At 37.5% G+C, this 27,899-nt stretch overlaps 2 protein-coding genes and 2 long non-coding RNA genes across 4 annotated transcripts in view; 2 read left to right on the forward strand and 2 right to left on the reverse strand.

The window, feature by feature from the left end:
- LOC120344522 (uncharacterized) overlaps positions 1–27,899 on the reverse strand; it is a 114,208-nt gene that overhangs the window by 33,168 nt on the left and 53,141 nt on the right. The window lies entirely within an intron of this gene.
- Positions 2,372–3,467, forward strand: LOC144432368 (uncharacterized). The gene is made up of 2 exons (XM_078120382.1): positions 2,372–2,653; positions 2,821–3,467. Exons 1-2 carry the CDS (start codon positions 2,510–2,512, stop codon positions 2,977–2,979), a joined length of 303 nt encoding a protein of 100 aa, XP_077976508.1. The 5' UTR covers positions 2,372–2,509; the 3' UTR covers positions 2,980–3,467.
- LOC144432365 (uncharacterized) lies at positions 10,156–12,256 on the forward strand. Its single transcript, XR_013480556.1, has 2 exons — positions 10,156–10,331; positions 11,297–12,256. It is a non-coding gene; the product is annotated as an uncharacterized LOC144432365 (long non-coding RNA).
- Positions 17,721–27,145, reverse strand: LOC120334073 (uncharacterized). The gene is made up of 8 exons (XM_039401526.2): positions 26,916–27,145; positions 25,689–25,908; positions 24,510–24,686; positions 23,946–24,084; positions 23,416–23,613; positions 22,359–22,708; positions 21,692–21,894; positions 17,721–21,139 (listed from the first exon to the last, which is right to left on the reverse strand). Exons 1-8 carry the CDS (start codon positions 27,079–27,081, stop codon positions 20,181–20,183), a joined length of 2,412 nt encoding a protein of 803 aa, XP_039257460.2. The 5' UTR covers positions 27,082–27,145; the 3' UTR covers positions 17,721–20,180.

The following is a 27,899-nucleotide window of genomic DNA, read 5'->3' on the forward strand; positions in this document are numbered from 1 at the left end:
TTTTGTGAAGCCTTGTTCGATGAAATAAGTATAGTTTCTTTTTACCTCAACAACTCCACCAATTGCTGTAACCTGTTTTTTTTAACAGCGTTTCAAGATACTTTACCGGTTTATACCACCAATACATAAATATACATTTGTTGTTACATACAAGATGAATCATAAAAACCGACATATAATGAATATTTTTGAAAATAAACAATCCACCCACCCAATTTTTTGCCACCACTGATTTCATTTATTAAAATACTTATTATTCAACGTTCGTCGACTTCCTTTCACTGATAAAACTGCTTTGTTAACTCGCAAGTCCATCACGAAATTTTCGTTCAGGGCGTCCCCGAGGTAGAAAAAAAACAAGATAGCCATCGATTTCAACATCCTTATTTCAAGCAAGTATCGGTACAAGTCGCAAATGACGAATTTTGAGTATTTCGGGCTCAGCGTTGCATACCCAATATATCACGCCCTGGGACTTAGGCAAAGGCTGGATTCAAACTTTCAAGAACAGGTTCTCTTTTGAATCAGACTCACTAACAACGGGTTCCGTCATTTCAAAAAACCATGCTGATGCATTATAGCGGGGGTCGGCAACCTACGGCTTGCGGCCGGATCCGGCCTGCGACGCTTCACTGAATTATAGTAACGAAACAGCTGTTTTGACGATTATATTCTTCACGTAACAGAATTTATTGTGAGACACGTGTTAGAACAAGTTATAATATAACCTAACAAGTATATAACTCGCAATTACTCGTTTAATGAGCCTACAATTTTAATTATTATTAGATAAATGGCAATAAAACGCAGAAAAGTTGATGCTAAGTGCAAAGGGTTCAATGGCGCCGAAAATATTCAAATGGCATTTTTTGAGATGCAATGCAATTTGGAGATAAATCTATATTCTATTCGAGAAATGTATCACTGCTTGATTTTAAATATAAAAGTATCATCCGTTCGTTTTTCAACTTTCTAAAAATATGTGCGGCCCGCCGCCAATGACTTGCAACCCTTAATACTGGCCCGCGAGTGACAAAAGGTTGCCGATCCCTGCTTTATAGCAATACGGAAACATATGATTGCCTGATAAGAAGGCCTTATAGTATACGCAAGCTTTTGTTAATATTATGAGTGCTCAGTAAACTAAATTCTCTTTGAGTTTTTGTAAAAACTTTCCACTTCTTATGCCACCATTAAAAGCATGAAATTCCGACTCTTTGACTCGGGAAAATTTTTTACGCCTATGCACGGAGTTTGAAGACAGCAGTGAAACATGGCAATCAAGAACAACAAAGCCCGGGCCAATGACTAAGTGGCGCTCCGGAAGTATTCGTACCAAGATGACGCACAACCTGAACAACCCTAACCCGGAACACATACCATGTTCAGGTTGTGCGCCATCTTGGTACAAATACTTTGGGAGCACCGATTAAGTTGCCCTAATCATAATAATAGAACCCAGATAGTCAGAATTTATCGAAAAAGCAATATTATGAAATAAATACCTATTTAGTAGAAAAACTACATTTTTACATTAAGTTATTTCAGGTAATAAACTATTATTTAAATACACGGAATCTTTCAAGTTTGGTATTAACACTTGGGTACTACCGAAGTATGTAAACCAAGATGGCGGACACCGGAACGTTTTATGTGTACAAGGTTAGGGTTAGGCCAAATGTTTGCTTATTCCATCATAGTTATATATTAACAAAGTCTCTAATTGTACAGTCTACAGTGAGTATTATTATTGCTATAAGATCTTGCTATGCCTTGTTCATAAGTGCGCTTTAATCTAAGATTTGATGTGCATCGTTTGCATTCAGCCGAAGTACTGAGTTTTTTATATGGCAAAAGCAAAGTCGATAGTATGTATGAGGGAACAACATGTCCAAATCGGATTTTTATGAAGAATATCGTGTCTCAGCTATGTTCTTAGTCAATCATTCAAGTACACATATTGCCCTATACCCTCATATATATAAATATATATAATAGAGAGAGAGGGAGAAAACGGGAAAATGGCATATGACCCATTTACTCGGTTTGCAGTTCAGTAACCAGTTGAAATGGTACTCCCGTAGCATGTGTACCAGGCTAGCATTTAGGCCACAATTTTATCCCGATTTTCCCTATTTAAGTTTTATTATGATTTCGGGGAATGTCTGTGTTAGCCAAATAAATATCCCGCTGCCCCTAGATTTCAGTTCTTTTACACAACTTGGTGTAAAAAAACAAAACTATAGTTGCCTCCATATTAATACACATACTTCGGGAGCACCGTTGAAATAACTTACATTTTAGCAGATTTTTTAGTAGTGGCATATCCATAAGTGTTTGAGAAAAGATTTTCGGGAAAAAATGGATGTTTAGTGAGGCCCTTTTCATGTCGAATCAAGGGAGGGTCTCATCATTGCGGGCATAGTAAGGGTATGTAATTTTTCAGTTAACAATTCCTTAATTTTATTTCTTATCAATCGTTTAATTGCAGTTGACATATACCAGAATAATGTCTTATATATTGGTAAGATACTACAATAAATACGACGACGACGACAACCATCCTGAAACTCTGGCGTTAGAAGTAGTCGAATCAGACACAGAGGGTTGCTCATCGGTAAATAAAATAGGAGACTTATTTAAATGGACGAACGTAAGTAATTTATATCACATCTTACGCCGCCGGGTGACCCCTGAAAACTGGAACATCATGCAATATGTTCAAAACGGACTGGGTTTTGTTTTTATGGGGCTACCCTGTACGTTTCTTGTACAATTATGAAAAGCCTGACCAACTTTAATCGTTGACTTTTATTACAGAATGGATTATCAACGTACAAATGCAATAAAGTTCATGTAGCAGTGGCTTTGAGCAAACTACATCAGGATGGTTACAGAGTTGTTGCCTCGCATGTTGTCAGGAATCCTCAAGCTCATCAACATGCTACATCCGAAACTTGGACATTGGTTAAAATGTAATCACATAGTGTTTAAAATCAGTTTGGAAAATATTATGTGAATAGAAAAATTGCAGAATTTAATTTCTAAACCAATAAACGTCACTAGTAATTCATTTGACAGAAGATCTAGATCATTTTCAATATATCAATAAAATTCCAGGCAATTATTGAATAAAAATAACATAATCTCTTTCCACGAAATATCAAGTATATATATGAGCTTTCGTTAGATCATAGTCTAACTACTTCAGATAAAACAAGATATGGCTGCAAATAATAAAGATCAGTAATTAGTTAAAAATTGTAGGATAAAAATTACATAAATACATTATACATTGGTCGGCTAGGTCTATCTCTACTGTGCCGATTCAGAAATTGATACGGTTTATACCACCCATACATGAATATCGCCATTAAATAACTAGACTCTGCTGCTGTACAAGCGAGGACAGAAAGCACACGTTACTCCAACAGAAGACGAGACTCGAATGTATTGTCGTAAACAAATTCACACGACTACAAATCACGTAATCAAGAACGCGAGCAAATCAATAACAGAAGACAGCATAATAATCATTACGGTATCAATCTAGCGTATACATTTGATGTTACATGTCAGCTATGGGTAAATATAAGATAAATCACAAAAATCGACATATAAAATGAATATTTTTGAAAATAAACAATCCCCCATCCTAGTTCTAACCATCATTCATATTTATTATTTATCGTTCGCCGACATCCTTTCACTGATAAAACTGCTTTGTTAACTCACAAGTGAGCCCATCACGAAATTTCGTTCAAGGCGTCCCCGTGATGAAAGAAAAACAAGATAGCCATTAGCAGACATTTATTCGACATTCCAGAGGTTTGTTTACTTGAATAATAAAAAAATTAAAAAAATTGACGCCGCAAACCCGTGTCAGGTTTATATCACGCACAATACAAACTTTACCTGTATGAGCATGCGACATCTCTCCTAGTTAATTAAACAATAAATGTTTGCTTAATCTTATGCCATCATAGTTATGCATTAACAAAGACTCTAATTGTACAGTCTACAGCCAGTATTATTATTGCAATCAGATTTCGTTATGCTTTATAGGTCCGCTTTCATCTAACATCTGATGTGTATCGTTTGCATTCAGCCTTAGTACTGAGTATTTGGTAAAAGCAAAGCCGATAGTATGGCAGTGCATACGAGACAACGGGATGTCCGAAACAGATTTTTATTTGTAATATATCAGCTGTGTTCTAATAGTCAATCATCAAAGTACTCATATTTTCCCATGTATTTAAATATATATATTCCTATTTTATCGATTTGATCGACAACACTGGGTTATTTTTGCTGTATTGCGAGAGAGAGAGAGAGAGAGAGAGGATAAAATTGCATATGACCAATTTACTCGGTTTATGCGAAGCATTCTCCGATGAATATATTTAACTGTAAAAAAGGGCTTTTGTTTACTGGCACAATGGGGTGTATAATTATTCTGGTAACAATTTATTATTATTATGCTCACTAATTTGTAGAACTTACAAGCTAAATAAGGGCAATAGTAGGACCATAGGAGGCTCTCCGACATCGTTCGTAAGCAATTTACTTCTCATCTCACGCCGCCAGGTGACCTCCGAAAACCGGAACCCATGCAATATGCTTCAAGTGGACTGGGTTTGGTTTGGATGGGGTCACCATGTACGCTTCTTGTATAACTACGAAAGCCCGACCAACATTAATCGTTGACTTTACTTACAGAATGGATTATCAACGTACACATGCAACAATGTTCCTGCAGCAGTGGCTTTAAGCAAACTACATCAGGGCGGCTACAAAGTTATTGCCTCGCACGATGATCCGGATGCATTCGAAACTTGGACATTGGGGAAAATGTTATAACACAGTGTGTGGAACATATTTGAAAAATATTATTTGAATAAAACAATTGCCAAATTTGTTTATGATAATTTGTCCATGTTGATTTTGACAAGGTTTACAAGTATGTTTGTGAATGTGGTAAACCGTTTGTCCAATCGAATTTAATATAATTAAATGAACCAAGATGGCGGATACCGGAGCGTAGTATGTGTACCAGGTTAGGGTTAAGCCATAATTTCAGGTACAAATACTGCGGAAGTCACTTGGCTAGTCCCCGAAGTGTAATAGAACTAAAATAGGGGAAATTGGAATAAAATTATGGCCTAACCCTAACCTGGTACACATACTCGTATATACTACGTTCCGGTGTCCGTCATCTTGGTTCACATAGCCTACTTCTGGAGCACCAAAATAGGAAATAACGTCGCATTCTGGGTTGGGACAGAAAATGGTTAGAATAGCCACAATGAAAGTTTCAGGAGATGTCAAACTCTCCTAATTAAATTGCTGAGGGTAAATCCAACGTATTTCATGACAAACAGCACATAGAAAAAACGGTCCTCCCGTAGTATGTGCACCAAGATGGCGAACAAGTTGAACATGGTATGTGTACCATGTTGGGGTTGTCAGGTTGTGAGTCATCTTGGTGCACATACTTCTGGAGCACGGAAAAAACTATGTTGGCTTGGCACCACAGATTCAAGATCTTGGTTAAAGAAGAAATTGTAGACCTACGTTACTAATCAGTGTGACGACAAGGTTGAAGGATGATCTTGAAGGTCGAATCCTCCTATTTGAAATGTAAAAAAAAACGTTTTCTGTACCACACATGGCAGTTTTGACGAGCTGTTTAGACCCCAAGACTCTTGAAAATCCACGTTTTCCGGCCTGCTAGGGTCTAACTTGGCAAATATAAATTTCAGACCCTCTCCATTTGAAAATTTTGGGCTTAGCCCCTGCGTCCCGACGCTCGAATGGAACTTTTGTATGAAGGGTTCCAAAAAAATTCATTATTACTTATCGATCTTGATCGGTAAGTATGTTGATAGGTATTTGTCTGTTTGTTTGTCTGTGTGTTAGATGCACGCGATATTTCACGAAAGCGAGGTTGAATATGCTCCAAATTCTGCATGTGCAATCATCATATCTCGGACCAGAAGCCTATTGATTTTGGATGAATTATGTCGTATAATTAGCGAGTTACTAATTAATTGATTAATTAATTTTTTTATTCATTTTCATATAATTAGCGAGTTATGAATTAATGAATTTGTTTATTTTTTGTGGAAGATCGATAAGTCGGCGGTCTCCGATCGCTATCTTGTTTGTGTTGTTTTTGCCTCGAAGAAGAGAAGTCATGCAAAAATGTGAGATTTTAGAAAAAACACCCCGCCAAGTTTTAATTAACAAAGCAGTAATTATCCAGTTGGGGATAGAAATGAATGAAAAATTTGAAATTCCCAGCGCAATTTGCATTCCATTCCTAATCTTAACCTAACTGGACAATTACTTATTCTCTTTTATTCTCCCACTCATTTTAAGTGTTGGCGAAGGTTTTTAATGGCGGGGGCTTTGTACAAACGATCTCAGTAGTTTTGTCGAGAAATGCAAAAATCTGAATTTGACAATTTGCAAGCACGTACAGTGGTGAAAGGCATTCTCAATCATGAAAATATTCAAATATTACTGCACTCGGTCAAAAGATGAACATTTAGATTCAGTAATGGGTATCGTTATTTCAGCTCTTCCATAGTATGTGTACCAAGATGGCACACAACCTGATCTCTGATCTGGTACACATACCATGTTCAGGTTGTGCGTCATTTTGGTGCACATTCTACGGGCGCACCGCTATTTCTCCTTTGAAGTCCAACAATTCATATTTGTTCCAATACCAACAATTGTTCAAACGTGGCGCGGCACACGACAAGAATATTTTGAAAACAGGCACGTATCCCCATTTGCTTTGCGCAATCCTGTGTTTAACAATACCGTGTTTCCCCGAAAATGAGACCGGGTCTTATTTCAATTTTCTTCCGAAAAATAACCCTATGGCTTATTTTCGGGGAATGTCTTATATTTTTATTTATCATGAACAAAATTTCAAAGTTGAGAATTACGAGATTTTCAAATCTACTAAAAATAAAAACTGATATCGATTTACTTATGAATAACACGTTTTTATTCAAAATAACTGCAAAACATAGATTATTATCAATCATATAAAACGCGTAGGAGAGCTTACTTGCTATCGACTAGGACACTAGGTAAAAAAAATTCGCCTCATTGACTAGGTCCTATTTTAAGGGGAGGGCTTATATTAAAATTATTTTTAAAATTCAGGCAAGGTCTTATTTTCAGAGAAACACGGTAGAACTAGCCCTAGCCTTCAACATAACTGGATAATTACCGTTTTTTATATTTTAATTTTAGCGTTCGTGGGTGTATTTATTGCGGGGGATTGCACAAAAGATCCTCGAGTTCATTTATTTCGATATATATATATGTCTACAGGGTGTGACATGTGAATCATACAGGACAGTTTAAACTATTTGTAAGAATTTAGTTTACAATGACATCTGTAGCGGCAGCGATTCATGGACTGTTTGAATAGGGACAGTCCCCAAGTCAAATATACAAGCTTTTGTAGGATAGAGCAAGCCGATCTGGCGCTTATAAAAATTTAAAACGTTGGAAAAAGACAGGCACAACCTTTCCTAAAGGGAGGAGCACTCCATGCCGCAAGGTTATAACGCTGAGGCTTATCGAAAACATCAGGAAAAAAATCAGAAGGAATTCTAAAAGAAGCGCGAGGAAATTGGCCTTAGCCTCTAGTGCAGACATGCGGCAAAGTACGGCCGTGGGCCAAATAAATCCCATTGAGTAATTCAATCTGGGCCGCCTGATGCTACCACAACCAAACTGAAATCGAATTTCGATGTTCCAGGTAAAGGAATTTGTCTGAATTTAGTTTGGGCACGAGGCTTGTTGTTTTCCACCTTTGCATTGTAACGCTGTAAATATTGTTCTTAGAATGTAACTTTTTACGTCACACTTACATGGGCCGCCAGTCCAAGCGGGCAAAATTTTTGGCCCCTTGTTCAAAACCTTGCTCGCCCCTGCTTTAGTGTGAGCTATGGAGCTATGTGAGCGCCCTTCGATATTGCGATGTTGTTGACAGTCGTATCCTTTGATATGAATCATAATAAATAAGTGTTTCGTTTCAGATCGCAACACATTGACGTGATATAACACTCGTAACCATTGTAGTCTTCAATTGTTCTGATATATGACATTTGAATTCCCAATAACCGCTCTTAGTTTTCGGGAATGTGATGATTTGATTCGTCAATATTGTCAGGTGTAGCGAATGTGGAATGTAACAAATACTGTATAGGACAATAGTCATTGTGTCGAATTTAGTCAAGTCATTGTGTAATGTAAGCTCGTATAACGTACGTGGGTCGTATTATAGCCTTTTGTAGATTATGTATCCTATTTAACGGACGACAAGGCACACTATCGATAAATTGCTTAGGTTCTGTTTTTTTTTCATACAGGCGCAACCGGTTTTGAGTGTAGGCAATATACTGGGGTGGGCAAAAAATTTTAGTATAAGAGACGCATGCAGGAAGTCAGAAATATGTGAAAGCCGCATAATTTTTTAAGATTAATAATATTAGAAAACCGTGAACTGAAAAGAACTTCACACAACGTATAATAACAACATTGCAAAGTATATATTGCGAGGTCATATAAGAATGCAATATAGCATAGAGCGCTACCTGACCCATACATTAGGCACGAACGATTTTTGGGAACAAAAAGTATTTAAAACGCGCCTTATGAATCGTAAAATACGGCAAGCTTCAAATTCAAGGCCAGGGCCGAACTGATACCACTGTAACCTGTGTTCCCCACTATTTTATGGGCCCCACGCTAACTCAAGGTTTAAATTATTGAATTTGACCAACACAAATTAGAACTGTGTTCACTTTTTGTAATGAGCATGTAGCCTTTCGAAACTGTGAAGTATAGGAAATTAACCAGAGGAACTACCGTGTTTCCCCGAAAATAAGACCTATTAAAAATATTATTTGAATAATGAAATTGCAGAATTTGTTTTAATATAATTAAGATATGATGTTGCGTTCTGGGTTGGGACAGGAAATAGTTAGAATAATAGATTTTCTCTTTTTAGCCTTGAATAGTTTGAAATCTATGCGAACCCTAGATATACACTAAGATGCTCAATTAAGATTCGAATTATACACTTTAATAGTAAACGGTGGAATATTAAAAAAAGGATATGGAACAGCATTCAATTATAATTATTACGAGAATGTCGAGTGTAATAAAGAACGACCAGGTTAGGTGAACCATCCAACGGCCTTCTTATCACGTAATCATATGTTTTTGTATTGCTATAAAGCAAAGGGTCGGCGAATTGCCGCCCGTGGGGCTTTTAACACAGCAATGAAAGGCGCTAATGCGCCATAATATAAAATTTATGTGGCGATTGTTTGTGGGCGGAATAAATGCGGCCCGCGCGCTACCGGAAATGGGTATATTTGGTCCGCAAGTACATAAAGTTTGTCGAACACTGCTATGAAACATAGTTTTCTGAACCTCTTGTTAGTGAGTCTGATTCAAAAGAGAGCCCGTTCTTGAAAGTTCGAATCCCGCCATTTCCTAGGCCCTTATATATTGGGTCTGAAATACTGAGCCTGAAATATTTAAATTCTTTCCTTAAATTCATTCTTTCGTCGATACTCCCGATGTATGCGTACCAGGTTGGGGTTAGGGCATAATTTAATTCATTTTTCCGTTATTTTAGTTATATTACGAGTTCGGGGACTGTCTGTGTTAGCCAAGTGAATATACCCCATGCCCATAGGTTTCAGTCCCTTTACACAACTTAATGTAAAATAGGCGAAAAAAAAAGATGTACCTCCATATCAGTACGTACACATCAAGCCTGCAAATACTACGGGAGTCACTTGGCTAGTCCCCGAACTCGTAATAGAACTAAAACAAGATAAATTGGAATGGAAGTATGGCCTAACCCTAACCTGGTACACATATTACGTTCTGGTGTCCCCATCTTGGTTCACATACTAGGGGAGCGCCGCCAAGTGAATATACCCGCTACCCATAATTATGTTTTAGTCCTTTTACACAAAACCCAAAAAGGCTTTTTGGTGAGAGAAAACGGCCGTTTAGTAAGGCATAGGCCTTCTTATTACTGGCACAGTGGAGGTAGAAAATTTTTCAGGAAACAATTCTTCATTTTTATGTTCACTAATTTGTAGAACTAGATATCTAAATAAGGGTAATAATTATTTAATTACAGTTGACATATTACCAAAATAATGTCTTATATAGTGGTCAAATATGACAGCACTTATAAAAGTATGGAGTTAGAAGTGGTCTCGTTGGACACCGAGGGTTGCTCATTGGCAAAAACCATAGGAGACTATGGATGGTCGAACGTAAGTAACTTACATTACATTCTAAGCCAGTGACCCCCGGTGGTCCGCAAAGCATTTCCAGGGGGTCCGCGATTAAATTAAGATTTTAGGAAATTATTTGCAATTCAATATCGTCGTTTTTTTGTAATACGCTCGAACATTTGCAGCCTATGACAATGGCCTACAAACCCATTGTGACAAATGTGAGTCATGACATCACAATGATAAGTACGAGAACGCAGCTACAGTGATCACTTTCTCCGTTTCGGTGCGCCATTTTGCCGTCGTACCAAAAGTATCAATGGAGGCATTACGTGTTATTGCACCATTCGCCTCCACTTACCTTTGTGAAAGTGGATTTTCTGCTCTCGTTTATATCGAATCCAAGGCTCGTCACCAACTAAACGCCGATATGCGTCTATCGTTATCCAGAACACGACCACGTATTTCAATACTTGCTTCTGATATGCAACAGCAGAAATCCCATCGAGTGTATTCGATTTGACAAAATAAATGAAAATGTCCACTAGTTTGGTGTTATTTTTGTTATTTGTAAATCTGTATGGAACATTATGTTGCTGTAAGCTATAAACTAAATTTCAAATGAAAAACTTTTGAGGGGTCCGCGACCGTTTTGAGAGCACCAGAAGGGTCCGCAAAAACAAAAAGGTTGAGAACCACTGTTCTAAGCCATCTTTCAACCCATGTTATTATGGGTCTAGTGGGATCTTTTGTACAAAACCCTCGTCAAAAAACACTCCCACTATCGCTCTAATAGGAATATTATTAAGTATCTAGATAGGGTTGGAAATGCAGATTGCGCTGAAAATTTCAAATCATTCCCAGCGCAACTGGATAATTCCTAATTTGTTATTCAAATAGTGACTTGGCTGTTTTTCTCAAATCTCACATCTTTGCATTAGTGGCAGGGTCTCTCGTATAACTATGAAAACTTGACCAACATCAATTGTTGATTATTATTACAGAGAGGATCCTCATTTTACACAAGCACCAATGTTTCTGTTGCAGTGGCTTTGAGCACACTACACCAGGAAGGATACAGAATTGTTGCCTCGCATGCTGTCCATGATTCCACAGAATCTACATATGAAACGTGGACATTGGTTAAAATGTAATCACATAGTGTTTAAAATCTGTTTGACAGATGTTATGTGAATAGAAAAATTGCAGAATTTAATTTCTAATCCAATAAACATCGCCAATATTTCACTTGAAAGAAGACTTAGACTTAGAGCACTTACAATATAATATATATCAAAAAATTCCGGACAGAAATTGAACAATTTTTTTCAAAATTATTATTTTATTATTTTTTTGAAACATACAATGTTTACCAAAAGATATCCGTTTTATCCGTTTAAAAGAGTTTTTTTGTAGTTACTCATAGTCATATGAGCATATTTAATCAGAGTACAAAATTTAATGAGGCCTTGTTCGATGAAATAGCTATAGTTAGCCTTTTACCTCCTCGAAACAACTCCACCAATTTCAGACACCTGTTTTCTAACAGTGTTTCAAGGTACTTTGTCGGTTTTATCCACCCATACATGAATACATTCGATGTTTCATGTCAGCTCTATTAAATACAAAATAAATCATAAAAACCGACATATGATGAAATTTTGTTATAAAATAAACAATTCGCACACCCACTCATTTTAGTCAATAAGATATTCATTATTTAACGTTCGCCGATTTCCTGCTTCGGTAACTCACAAGTAACCCATCACAAAATTTCCAATCAAGGCGTCCCCGACAAGAAAAAAAATAGCCATTTGCAGACATTTATTGGACACTTTAGACATAACGATCGTTTCCATATTATGTTGTTGTTATTTTTCTTCGTCACCATCATTATTATAAAATCGCTTTTATCTTCGAATACTGGACCAATTGCTTTGAAATTTTCAGTGGTTGAAGACAAAATTGTTTTCCAGAAGGCTATTACTTTTTTTCGCTATAACGTCATCAAAATTATTCCTACTGGGTGGCGCTACGTGTCTATATATTTGAGCATGGCTCTCTTGTTTTCATAACGATACCAAGAAGAATTCAAATAATAATAAGAAGAGTGCCAGCATAAAAAGCAAAACGATCGTTATGTCCACTAACGTGTCCAAAAACAGTGTGTGAATCATACAGGACAGTTCAGACTATTTGTAAGAATTTGGTTTACTATGATATCTGTAGCGTCAGCGATTCATGTAATGATTAAATCGGGACAGTCACCAAGTCAGATATGCAATCTTTTGAAGGGTACAACAGGCAGATCTGGCGCGTATAAAGCTTTGAAACGTTTGAACGAGACAGGCACAACCGTTCCTAAGGTGGGGATCCCTCCATGTCGCAAGGTTAGAACGGCAAGGCCTATCAAAAACATCAGGAAAAAATCAGCAGGAATCTCAAAAGAAGCGCGAGGAAATCAGCCTTAGCCTCTGGTGTGAGCTATTTGGAACGATACAGAATGTGCTTAGAAATGATCTGAACGTGTTTCCTTACAAGTAAGCAAAACGCCTATTACTGTCACGGGCTACAAAAGCAAATTGCTGCAGAGAACACAGCTTCTTTTTAGAAGCTGAGAGGCTGCACGCAACCTCAAGTCATCTATACCTTCTTCATTGGGGAGGGGGTAAAGGTGAATCAATGCGTGTACCTGGAGTTATTGAAGGAAAAGCTTTGGGTGAAAGGAAATTACCTTTCCGCAGGATGAAGCCACATCTCACAAAGCTAATCGTATCCAAGAATGGTGTAGAAGGAATATGGCTGGGTTTTGGCGGAATTAATTTGACCCCCTTCCTCTCCAGCTCTGAACCCTATGGATTTTGCCATCTGTAGTATTCTGGAGACTGGAGAGTAAAGCCTGCTCTTCCAATCGCACAAGTATCGAGGCTCTAAGTCTAATGCATAGATTGATGACTCGCTGGGACGAATTTCAGAAGAAACCATACGTGCCTCGTGCAGTCGAATTCCAAACAGATTGAGTCGCGTAGTGAACGCAAAGGGTATCTCGATAAATAACACTAACTTATATTTTTTATCTTTATAATGTTATTTTCTATCTAATAGATTATTTTTTATTTTGATTTATTTTGTACATATTTTAATAATCGTTTGTCTACACTTGGTCCGATCACCATGGTAACAGGTCGTCTGAAAACTTGGCACGTATTCTCATTTGCGCTGTGCACCCAAGACACAATAGAATAGATAGACGCAATAGAACTAGCCCTTTATTTTGAGCATTCGCGGGATATTTTTTTGCGGCGGATTTGGACAAAAGATCCTCAAGCTTATTATTTTAGAGAACGATAGACACAATAGACGGGTAAATAGTGTAGACGGCGATTGAATCGATATTAGTCCGAATAACATCAATTGTTAAAACGTTGCGTGCACGCGACAAGAATATTTTGAAAACAGGCACGTATCCCCATATGCTTTGCGCAACCTAAAACATAAAAGAACTAACCCTCAACATAACTGGATAAATACTATTTTTGTTTATTTGCAGCGTTCGTGGGATATTTTTTGTAGGGGCTTTGCACAAAAGATCCTCGAGTTTATTCATTTTGATATAAAAGGTCGTCTGAAAACTTCGGCGCGTACCCTAATTCGAGTTGTGTACACAATAGACACAACAGAACGCGTAAATATATTTCTATAACGCGAAAGTTTTTTCTTTTACAGTATCGGGCATATATATTCATTTTGATATAACAGACACTTTATTGTACAATAAAGTCATTGCTGTGTAATGTAAGGTTATGTAACGTACGTGGGTCATATTATATTTTTTGTAGATTATGTACCGCATTTAACGGTACAAGGCGCACTATCGATAAATTGCTTAAGTTAAGTTTTTATTCATACATGCGCAAGCGGTACTGGTTTTGAATGTGGCAATATACTGCATGGAGTGGGCAAATTTTTTTTAGTACGAGAGACGCATGCAGCAAGTCAGAAATATGTGAGAGCCGTATATTTTTTTAAAATCAATAAGGTATATTGGAATACCGTGAACTGAAAAGAACTTTACACAAACGTATAATAACAATATTGCAAAGTATATATTGCGAGGCTATGTAAGAATGCAATATAGCATACAGCGATCCACACATTACACGATTTTTAAAAGGAAATGTCTTTAAAGCGCGCCTTATGGAATGTAAAATACGGCAAGTCTCAATTTCAAGGCCAGGGCCGGCCCGATACCACTGTATCCTGTGTTCCCCACTCTTTAATGGGCCCCACGCTAATTTCAGATTTAGATTATTTAAATTTGACAGATATAAATTAAAATCGTGTTCCCTATGTGCATTCGAGACTGTGAAGTACAGGAAATTAACCAGGGGAACTAGTCGGCCTGCCCTCACCAATACGATGGTACGGCAAGTAAGAAACATATATTTATTTAGGATGACGCGACAAAGCTAGATTAGTTCATCGTCAGTAGGGTTGGCAGTCTTTACGAAAAAATCTGGTACTCCCGCAGTGTGTGAACCAAGATGGCGGACATCGGAACGTAGTATGTGTACCAGGTTAGGGTTAGGCCATAATTTCAGTACTACGGGAGTCACTTGGCTAGTCCCCGAACTCTTAATAGAACTAATATAAGGAAAATAGGAATAAAATATGTCCTAACCTGGTACACATACAACGTTCTGATGTCCGCCATTTTGATTCACATACTACGGGAGCGCCCATGGTTACTTACGGTGCTCGAAGTTATTATTTCTGTGTGTATTCGGTTTTGTTTTTTGTTCTATTGTAAACTTTTTTTATTGATGTAATGTTTTGACTCTTTTCTTCCTTATATATTAATTACTGTTAGACTTGCGTGTCGCTTCACGCTAACCGGTTTTGGTTTCTCGCGCCTTCTTTCACCTTTAAATGATATATTCGAGTCTCTTCGTTCTATTGTTCGCATAAAGTGTATTTTCTTCATAGTTATAAAATAAATACTGATTTTTGTTATTATGGTTGGTATCTTAATTATTTTTATACTTCTCAAGTCATAGAACACTCAAGTTATACACAAATAGGGTGACACTCAATTGAAGTCGGCTCGTAACCAAAATAATGTCGGATATACTTTTGACATACGTCAAGAATGTTGTGACGCTAAAAGTGTTCTCTTCAAATACATATGGTTGCGAATTAGCAAAAACCATAGGGACCTTTCAATGCATGAAAGTAAGTAATTTACACCACATCCTATGCGGCCGTTCAACTCTTGTTATAATATTTATTATATGTCTCTCGACCAATATATATTAATTCTGACTTTTCAGGACACTAAATGGACCTATGGATCGTTTTGTTATTATGTTGTTGTTCTTGCTAAAAATTTTCTTCTTATCGTTTTTAATTATTGTATCAAATGCATTAAAATTTCAGTGATAAAAGATCGTATTTTTCGCTAGAAGGCTAGTACTTTTTATTAATTTTAAAAATTTCTGTGAGATCTAACGATCTCCTTTTTTGTGTGAGATATGACGTCATCAAAATCTGCGAACCCTGTGGCGGTTACCGGATCTTGTATTTAGCGAAAGTAAGAATTTCCATTTCATGGGGAACGATAGACTACGGTACCTGTTGTTATGATACCGTAGTGACCCAGATCAGTTGCTGTTTCAATTCACGTTGAAACTGAATCATATAGAATGGATCATCCTCACAAAACCTGGGAAAGATAGGGTAGTCCCTGTACCGTACATACTGATAGGCCTGCAGACAGTAGTGGGACTCAGCCGGTTCGCACCGGTTCTATAGAGCCTTCCCACGGAATTTTATGAGATCAGCGAACCGGTTAGCATTACTGGTTACTGTCAAACGGAACCAGCTAAAAAATATGACTTTTGTGAAGCAACCGGCTGATAAAAATTTTGAACTCACCATTGCCTATAGGTACTGGGAGTTATCTCATATGATTTTGGGGAATTGATGATAAAATATTTCGTTCTGCCCTCCGTGTCCGCATATTTGAGTATAGCTTTGTTGTATTACTGGATGGATTCTCGTTTTACACAAACAAGCTTGATCCTGTTTCAGTGGCTTTCGGCAAACTACATGAAGGCGAATATTGGGAAATTGATGATAGCGAACTCATGCCAATTCCAAACCTAGGCAAAGTTTGGAGATTTGCTAAAATACAACCCAGTACACCAAGTGTACAAAATAATTTTAACAGATAATTAGGTGGGTTATTAAGAATGCAGAATTTGTGTATGATAATTTGTTCCTGTGTCGCGGACCAAGGCGTCCGCGTTTATATCGTGTGTATATATATTTTTATGTTTAAAAACAGTTATGTTGACCCTTGTTTAATGCTGTTTTGTCGGATTTTGACTCCGACCACTCACTACACGTGAGAAAAAAACTGTGTCATTTGCTCTCTTTCTCCGGCCGTCGGGCTGGTGGCCGGATGTGTTTTGTAATGTCTTCTGTTTTTGCTGTGCTATATGTTTTAATTGTGGAGTTGCCGTACAATAAACAACCAATCCGGAACCCTTGAGTCTTCTGATTTATCTACACACAGTAGCAACATATTTCTACCGTCACACATGTTGATTCTGGCAAGATTTACAAGGACGTGTGCGAATGTGGAAAAACCTTTTGTTCAGCCGAATGCTTAAATATATTTGAGATATGAAGTGGCGTTCTGGGTTGGGAGTTGAGACAGGAAATAGTAAGAAAAATCTATGAGATAGAAAACTTGATGAAAGGTTTTAACAGATGACATGATCTCTTCAAATGTAATTGCAACAATGCAGCTGCTGAGGGTAGATGAGCCGAAGTATTTCACGGCACACAATTTATGAAAAAAACTATGCTGGTGTCACATATTCATATGGCGAACAACGGTCTCTTGCCGGTTACCATTCCATGTCAAGTATGGGATTAGTTAGCCAGTTATTTGTTTTTTGACAGCATGGACTTAATCGTGGCGGTCTTCTGAATAAGAACGGGTTCTCTGATCATTTTGGGATCTAAAAACGGGATCGCACAAACCCCCAAAACATTTCCTTATGGACCTCGTGTCCATATATTTGAGCATAGATCTCTTGTTAGTTATAAAGGGCAAAATATATTCAGCATTAACAATATACTTCGTGAAGGGGCTGATAGACACATGTATGATATAGTTATGAATATAGAGTTAACAAAGTCCGTAAATTTTGTTGTTTTGCATGTCTATTCGTACATGTAGTCCTATTTAGCAGACGCTAAACCTAAATTTAACATTTTTCATTGAATTGTATTCCAATGGGAATCCCATTGGATGAGGTGGGCATAATTGCTATAGGAATGGGACAGAAAAATATGGGTGCTCCCGAAGTATGCGAACCAAGATGGCGGACATCGGAATGTAATATGTGTACTAGGTTAGGGTTAAGCCATAATATTTTTCCAATTTTCCCTATTTTAGTCCTATTATCAGTTCGAAGACTAGCCAAGAGCCTCTCGTAGTATTTATACCTAAAATTATGGCCTAACCCTAACCTAGTACACATATTACATTCCGATGTCCGCCATCTTGGTTCGCATACTTCGGGAGCCCCAAAATATGTCCCATGGACAAGCCTGCTGATATATACCCCCATAAGTGCGATTGCCGGCCAAGATATTAGGCCCAACTATCAAAAAATAAATACACAGACGTTGAAACATAAAAAAAATTAGAAAATAAAAATGCATATAAATGTAGAAATACTGTAGAATAAGTAAATAAAATAGCATAAGACTCATTCCCGGTTGAAAATTGAGACCGAACCTCAAAATATGACGTCATATGCTAATGACGTCAATGATTTTAGGAATAAAATTTCTTCATTTTGGTCAAAGGTCTATTCGAGTGAGACGATCAAATAGTTTATTATTTTCATACAAAAAAGTGTGCAACACGAAACGAATTCTTCTCATTTAATCTTGGGGCACTCCTGAAGTATTCGTACCAAGATGGCGGACACCGGAACGTAGTATGTGTACCAGGTTAAGGTTAGGCCATAATATTATCCCAATTTTAGTTCTATTACGAATTCGGGGACTAGCCAAGTGACTCCCGTAGTATTTGTACCTGAAATGATGGCCTAATCTTAACCGGGTACACATACTACGTTATGGTGTCCATCATCTTGGATCAAGGGGGGCGTAGCCAGGGGGTGGTTTTGGGGTCGGAACACCCCCCCCCCTCCTTCGAAATAGGAAAGAAAGTAAGGGCATCTTTATGTATAATACATAGCAATTTTTCGATTTAAATGCTTCTTATACCTCAAGACTAATTAAAACACACGTATTCCGGCGTGTTTTGATCTAACTTGGCAAATATAAATTTCAGCCTCCCCTACTCCTTTGGCTACGCCCCTGCATGAACACCTTTATATTCGAATCGTGAAAAAAAATTGTGTCAGACAAAATCAGATTTTATTTGAAAAATGAAGAAGAGCAATAGAAAAACTTTTCAAATAAATAAAGAAAATGAAAACTGCATTTACAAATGAAGAATCACAATTTGAGAGAGATATAGGAGTAAAAAAATAAATAAAAAAACAAATAACGATTTATTAAGCGATGCCTTCGGCTATTAATGATATGACTATTCGGAACTGATATATATATTAAATCAAAGTCCGTCCTGGGCCGAGCCGAATCTACACTCTGAACAGATCAATGACGTCCCGGTCATTAGTTAACAGTACCGTGTCTTCTTCGGTACAATGATTATATTATATAGTCTACAGTACAACGCGCATCAACATGGGAGTCGCGGAGTGGAAATCGCTAATTAATAAGAATTAAAACATACTTAGCTTAGCGATTAAATAAAAACAAGCCTAACAAGCGCGGTTATCAGAAATTTATTCGCCAATTAAATATAATTAATCCCTTTATTTCAGTAAGACTCAATTAATAGACGATGTGGAACTGATTTCGATGGTAAAGCGAATCCGGGTTTTCTTCACTCAACACAGAGTCACCGCCCGAGTTTCACGATTTTTGGAAACTACATGGTTCAAATAAAGACAATTATAACAAGAATATCGGTCAGTGACCGATCGAAAGTTAGAGGATTCCCCAAAACAGCGCTCTTACTCTATAATGACACCTTGTGTCCCATCACTAATTAATTAATAACTCGCTAATTATACGACATAATTTGCCCAAAATCAATTAGGCTTCTGGTCCGAGATATGATGAATGCACATGCAAAATCTGGAGCAGATTCAATCTCGCTTTCGTGAGATATCGCGTGCATCTAACAGACAGACAGACATACGGACAAATACCCATCAACATACTTACCGATTAAAATCGAAAGTAAAAATCGATAAGTTATAACAAATCCGCACAGGTTCGAAATTTAGTGTTCCCAATTTCTATTGAAATTGAAACGAATACTCAAAACACATTTTATCAAATTATGAACCCATACTGCTTGCCAGGCACTTGTTCCGAGCTAAAAGATCAAACTGTCAATTTTTAGTATACATCAATCATTTTTTTGGTGATCCCGTAGTATTCGTACCAAGATGGCGCACAACCTGTTATCCATAACCTGATAAACAACGAATACTATACGGCTGCACCATTTTTTTTACCTTTTCCGGGCTTGAAACACTATGTTACTGTTTTTTTTTAAAGGGGTTATAATGCTCTAAGGGCGCTCCAGTAGTATGAGCACCAAGATGGCGCACAACCTGAGCACCAACCTGGTACAGATACTATGTTCAGGTTGTGCGTCATCTTGGTGCACATAAGACGGGAGCTCTGATTAGAACTGCTTTGAAACCAATTATTGACCCTATTTCGTCTTATCCTTACACATCTTTCCAACAAATACGCTTTTTGTTATAAAGGGGTGGCTGATTGAGATAAGCTCCCATTTTTACTTTCATTATTATATTTATGTCTCGGTAAATTCCGTACCTTTTCTATCCTCCTGCGACCACTCTCGCTTGAAAGTTTAGTTCGAGGAGTAAAAGCTGATTTTGTACCGGATATAGTTGCACCGCCGGATTCAGTAGTGGTAGGAGTTCCGGATACGAAAGTGGAGCTTGTTGAAATAGGTTTTGAACTACCATGAGGATCTTGTACTGCGGGCAATGTCGCCCGGCTTTTTGAAATTTGTTTTTCATTGGCGCCTTCTAGGCCCGAATTCAAGTCGTTTTCAGTGAAAAATATTTCGGTTGAATTTTTTCCGTATTTTTCGTTTTTCGCGTATTTTCTTGAACTTGACATTCGTTCGTTAAGCCGAAATGAACTCATATTTGACCCCGGGGTTGTTCTTCCGCTTCCGGCATAGGTCATAGCCAAGGGCAAAGGTGAATTCATTTCCCTTGATTCTCGAAGTTTGGAGTTCGGGGGTGCATGACGTCGATCTCCCATTGTTATGACGTCATTATGACGTAATATTTCGTGATTCGAAATCTTTCTCATATGGGGGATAAAAGTGCTCGCGTATTCGTTTTTTTGCACCATTGATTGGTCATTATCAAATATAGAATCACGTGATGCACCGAATCTTTGTGATGTCATAGACCTTGGTGAGTAGTTCAATTGTTTGCTAACAATGTCTTGTCGTAGAGAAGTGGGAGTGTAGACAATGGGAAGACGCGACCTTGGCGATTTTTCAATGTCAGGTATTACAACTCGATTCTCGCCTCCCTCTGGAAGGAAAAATATTTTTGAATTTGTCCAATTTGTTGGCGGTTCTGTTGATCGTCTCTTTGACGACGGAGAAGATAATATTACGTCACCATCTAATGACGTCATAGTATGTGCAGATTCGCTCATTTGCTCTTGTGAGTCTTGGTGAATAAAAGAAAGGGGTTTTAAACTTGGAGCATGAAAAAGAAAGAATGTTCTTGTATATGTACGGTAATAAAAAAGCTGGACAACATTCTTCTAACAGAAAAATCGTATTCTTGACATTTCAAGCCGGAGAATTCTAAAACGAGTCTATGAAATATCGCATCATAAAAGTGATCAATTAAAAAAACGGTTTTTAATGTCCTGGGGTTTGTGTTGAAAGTTACAACTCAGTCAAATTTTTCACAACCCGGAGTCGCAGTCGCACCCCCCCCTGAATTTGGAAACCTATTTGCAATTGATGAAAAATAGTGAATAGTACTCCTGTAGTATGTGAACCAAGATGGCGGACACCGGAACGTAGTATGTGTACCAGGTTAGGGTCAGGCAATAATTTTATTCTTATTTTCCTTATTTTAGTTATATTACGAGTTCGGGGACTAGCCAAGTGACTCGCGTAGTATTTGTACCTGAAATTATGGCCTAACCCTAAGCTGATACACATACTAGGTCCCGGTGTCCGCCATCTTGGTTTACATCCTATGAATTACCTTCTACGAAGGAGACTCCTCTTCCATATATCACTGCATTCTCTCGTTCCGTTTTTTCTTCGTTTTTGATAATCTCTCTCCAATTTGCAGCAACATTCGTTGACCTTCGATAATGGTTTTCATCATATATATCGGAATTCGCAAACTTTTCTTTCGATTTTTTGAAGATTTTGAAATTTGCTTTTGAGCAACAATACCATTCCCTGTTTAGTATATATATGAATAACATGAAAGTTAGGAAATTTTTGACTGGTACCATAGTGGTTAATAAGCGTTGCGATTAAACATAAATTCATACGCCTTTTCCAACACCATTCTTTCTCTATTACTGAATGATTTACTGAAAACCGTACGTTTCCTGGCTGGCTTTCACCAAATGAACCATAAGAGATGGATAACATTGTGCGCTAATATTGCTTTGGGTAATTTCGACAGTCAAATACGTCTGTATCTGGCCCGCGGGCGTAGGTTGCCGACCCATGATGATGATGACCCCCTGTTAGGATATAAACAATATATGAACGGTATCGGCTCATGGACTTTATTACCACCCTATATAATATATTCTAACGACTTTATAAACAACATAAGATATGATAAAAAAAAGAATAATGAATTACCATACTATTTATTCAATTACCATACATATCTGCACTAAAAAACTTACCTTAAATGCGTCCTAAAATTGTGGTTCAGTGCTCCGTATAAAAGCGGATCCCAAACGACATTAGAAAAAGAAAGCCACGTAGTAACAAATTCAATCCACGGGTGAGCGGTAGAGGTTTTATTGTATTCACCCCCAGCTATGGCAGAATATAATCCATACGCAAAATACGGAATCCACGACAATAAAAATACTGTAAGAACGAGCCCGATCGTTAACGCTGCTCGGCTGTCGATGCTTGCGTGTGAATATCCGCCCCCAAGAGAAGCAGAAAGCCGGTTGCGTAAGGAACCTTTACTTCGACTAAGTTTCCCATGAATGGCACTGGTAAGACGTCTTCGAGCTGGCGATCCCTGATAAAAAGTAAAAAATCGTCATGAGTCCTACTTTTAAAGGTGAACTCCGGTGCGTCACACAATATCAATCCTTCAACTAAAAAATTACTCATTATTTGCTCGTGTTCAGAGTCTAAATAGGTTAAACTTGTTGTTATTGACCATTAGGGATTGTTATGATCGTTCATGGGCACAAAAGAAGTTCACTTATAAAACTATTTAAATATTTTTAAAACTGCCGTTCCCTCGTTAACTCAAATCTAATCTAACTTTATGCTCTATGCTTCAAGTTAGCTGTTCGCGCTAAAGATATTTGCACGTACTTTTTGGTTGAACGGAACATTAATCTACGACAACAGAAACTGTCAGAATAACGCATGAACTATCATGTATGGGCAGTATATAGATTTTTGTTTCTCGTACAATACAACTCATACAAATTTACATTCTTAAAGATCGAAAATATTTGACGTAGATACTTTAACGAATAAATCTCAACAACCAACGGGTATTAATACTGTAAGTTAGAAGTTCTTGAACTTTTCTACTTACCAAGCAAAAACGGTTTTTTCTGTAATACAAACCACAAAGCACCGGTCTTCGACAATAATTTTTTTTAGGTAAAAATATGTATGATGCGACGGGGTGGAATATTAGCCAGGGACGCACGCTATGGGAACCACTCGTGCATGATAGCAAGTAAAACGGATGAAAACATATCCTACTTTTTTATTCTTTACCGTTTGCGTATTGACTTGCATTGCCTCATCGTCAGTCGTTGACCCATTGGTGTATTCATGGCCACGCCCACTTTTTGTACTACCCCCGCGCCTACTCGCAGACCGCCCACTGCTCTTCAAGCTACTGCCCAACCCGCCAGCAAACGATGGCCGTTTTCGCTTCTCCGCTTGTGCCCTGGTTACCTGTCAAAATTAAATGCAATTTTATATTCGAATTTGAATCTGCGACCGTACAAAAATGATTTTTATTTGAATTTCTGCAATAAGTCAAAGAATGCATGAATGCATCAAACACTTTGAAATACATGGGCCAAGTTAGATAAAATCACGTCTCGCGAATGTTCCATTGGATTACTCGGGTTACATTTTTCCGATGTCGCTTATACTTTATCAACTCCAATAACCTTTTATTTAAACAAATAATTGATGGTTATTAATTAAGTGGTTTGCAACAATTTTCAAAATTTACCCTTATCTCTAACTACTACTCTAAACCGTAATATAAACGTTTTTACCTGATAAATCAGTTTATATGAATAAGTCGTTGTCATTAGCGACATGACGTACACGGAAGTGATGTAAAATACGGAAAAGATCAGTGCACTTCCTCCCAATGACCAACTTACACCGCACATATGACTATTGGGTGAATATCTGCAAACATATATAAGGAATTTAATTATTTTTTTGTTCATATTAGAGTCATGAAATAAGTTTGGCAGTCTCATTAATATTTTCAAGCATAATTAATTAATTTACGTGAGATAGCTAAGTAACGTAAGTACTAGATTTCGAAGAAACAAAGATTTTCCAGTCAAACATTGCCTACCCAATTTACAGGGTGGTCGCTAGAAAAGCAGAAAATTTGTCAAACAGCTATTTATTCTTACAAATGATGATTTAAAAACAAGCTTGGAACGATATCCCACAAGTCAACCTTCAAAACGCTACACAAGCTTGGACTTCTAGGTTAAGACACTGCTCTGAAGTGCACGGACGACATTTTGAGCTGCTATGAGTGTAATTTAACATTTGCCTCTCCATTAACAATCCGAGCACTGATATCCGTCAATTCCTACCTATATAATCCAATTCCAAGAAGAGGAGGTACCGCGGAAAACAGTCCGCTCCACCATGTAAGCACAATCAGAACTCGAGCCGAGCTTTTACGAATCCGAGCACTGAACGGACGAGTGACGATGTGGTAACGGTCTAACGCGATTCCGGCTACTGAAAGAATGGAGACGGTCCGAAGGCTGGAAAATAAGGAAATAACTGAAATAGTCTGACAAAAAAGACATACAGGGTGTCTATAAAGTCCCTTCACAATTTCAATTTTGTTATAAATTCAGTTCTCAATATATCTTAACCAGGTTTGCTGTTTTTGAACCAGTAATTGTTGAAGTAATTTTCACTTCATTCAATAATCTGTGAAGGCTAAAACATTATATGGTATCAGTAAATTCCCTTTTAAGTTCACTTTCAGAATTTTTTTGGGACTTTAAGGACACCCGGTAATCTTTTATAGCTTAGTGTCTTCTAACCAAGAAAAAATGCTCCCCGGGAAGGAATTAACTGGTTTAGGGAGGGCATTCATTTGATATCATGGGGGTAAAGATCGCATTAGTTTTTTGCGTCTCCCCTCACCCTGAAATGCAATTTCTTTATATATAACTTATTGTAATTTGTATATCGTGACTGCTTTTTAGCATGGTGAAAAATAAACTACTGGATAATGCCGAGCGAAACAGATTCTTATACCGTGTTTCCCCGAAAATAGGACAGGGTCGTATTTCAATTTTCTTTTGAAAAATAACACTAGGGCTGATTTTTTGGAATGTCTTTTATTTTCGTGGATCAAAAACAAAATTACAAAAGAGAGAAATATGAGATTTTTGATTATACAAAATATGAAAACTGATAATCCATTTACTTAGAAATAACACGTTTTTATTTAAAATAACTGCAAAACATAGATCATCAATCATTTAAAACTCGTAGAAGAGATTTTTTGCTATCGACCAGTTAAAAAAAATCGCGTTATTGACTAGGTCTTATTTAGGGTAGGGCTCATATTAAAATCCTTTTTGAAATTTGGGCTAGGACTTATTTTCAGGGTAATTCCTATTTTCGAGGAAACACGGTAAGTTTTAAAACTAATAGCTGTGTCAGTCGCCTTGAGCACCCTTAATAGTTACGTCATCTAATTTGCATATCGATTAAAAAAAGTTTAGAACAACCTCCTACTTCAAACATACCATGTAGTATAGAATCCAAATATTCGACAGAATATATTTCCAAGAATCCAGTCGTCAGCCATGACGGACAGAAGCATGACAGGTAGAGAAATTGCACAGATAAGAGACTGGCTGATGCATAGTGACGTAACCCACATGTTTGTGACGGTATGAAGCGATCGTTTATGACGTATTAACCAGATGACACAACAGTTGAATAACATTCCAACGCAAAGAATGACTAGAAATTAAAATTTTACTTTTAATATCAAATAGATACATTTGCTAGGGACCTATCTACTTCTAAGAGATTTGAAATTTGAGTGGCCCGACCTGACCGTAACTTTGATCAGAAGTGATTCTCCGTTAGGCCTGAATGAGTGCCCCCCAAAACCATATGTTGTTCGCATTTCAGTGGCCCGCACGTAACTTTGCTCAGAGGTGATTCTTCGTTACTTCTAGATGAGTGCACATCATATATATATATAGAGAGAGAGTAGTGGGATTCAGCCGGTTCGCACCGGTTCTATAGAACCGTCTCACAGAATTTTATGAGATCAGCGAACCAGTTAGCCTTACATGACTTTTTGTAACAGAACCGCCTGAAAATTCGACATTTGTATGATGGAACGATATGAATCATTTTTACCTCATAGTGGGCGCAAGTGGATCGCTACTAAAAATGTTGATGACTCCATTACTTCTGAATCAGTGCGCATAACTTTACTTTGAGCAAAATATATAAAAAAGAACTCAGTTGGTTCATCTGAATAACGGATTATTGGTAGTAAGCCAGGTAACGTCCGGTTTTCAGTAAATCGTTCAAGAATAGAGTGAAATGGTGTTTGAAAAGACGTAACAATTTTTGTCTCTTTGCAAATGCCGCAAAATTGAATTTGGAAAAACATGTTTAAAATTTTGGAGAGAGGCAAAGTTCTCAGTAACCCCCCCTCCTCCCCCCCCCTCTTTGGCTACGCATTTGGTGGCTCTGTTACTGCTAGATCTGTTGTATACGCATGGCTTCACTTTGAGCAAATTATTCAAAAAAAGTACTGGTATGAAAAAAACCGGCGCTCCCGAAGTATGTGAACCAAGATGGCGCACAACCTGAACCTTAACCTGCTACAAATACTATGTTCAGGTTGTGCGCCATCTTGTTGCACATACTTTTGGAGGTCCAAAAAATCACAACCAATACAGTTATGCCGGTCAATTATTTCATTTTTAATAGAGTAACTGTCGATTCACCTCCATATAGTACGCCCTGAGTGACTATCATCGCTGTTGAAGAAGTTGACGTATTTTCAAACAACTTCTTTTCAGTTTCTGTGATGACGTCACCATTTCCGATCGGGTATGACGTCATGATTGACGTGGCTCCGGTTCCAAATGTCATATTCATCGATGATTCCATATATCGGAGTAGTGAGTCATAGTAGCGCTAACGCAATCTTTTAAAATGCCTAACTGAACAACATATTGCTATATATATGATTAACTGTGAAGGAATGTAAAATAAAATGTATAATTAAAAGATAAATGTAGGTTTTTCATTCCTTATGTAGGACTGCTAAATCAAAGTCCCCAACTGCAAGATAACAATATTTCTAGAGTAAATGTTTATCTCATGTTTTCGAGATCGCATTGACTTGAGGCTTGCAACGATTGGAATTTTCTGGCACATAATGCACAATTATAAAAAAACTGTCCAACTTTACAACTCCAGCCTAGGCAAACAAACATACTACTTTTGAGAAAACCATCAATAGTGGTTGCGCGACACTAACTTCCAATCCATCTCCAATGCTTTTGCGTTATAGTGTGAGGAAGTCTGATTTTGATCAGACGAAATGTTACAGGATTAGATTTGTGTTAGTGTGCATCAGGACTTTTTAACTGCATATTAAGAAAACCATTGCGCCTATGAGTATTACGTCTTTGGGTTACGTAATGATGCTTGGCAGCGTTGATAAAAAAAATTCTGAAACGGCTTCACTTCTCGCGTCAATTAATTGCTGGCTCGTAAAGCCCACAGAATTTTATAAAGTACAATAATCTTGGAATTCCGTGGTTGACCGTAACATTGCTCAGTGATCTTTAGAGCAGTATAGGTATTATATATATATATATATTCGATGGATTCTTCTGTTTGCCTGTTTGGATCTCTTACTTTCTCATCACTATGCATATTTCCGTTATCTAACTAATTTTCATATTTCCTCATCTGGTGTT

The sequence above is a fragment of the Styela clava genome, chromosome 15 (genome assembly GCF_964204865.1).
Source record: "Styela clava chromosome 15, kaStyClav1.hap1.2, whole genome shotgun sequence".
NCBI classification, from domain to species: Eukaryota; Metazoa; Chordata; class Ascidiacea; order Stolidobranchia; family Styelidae; genus Styela; species Styela clava.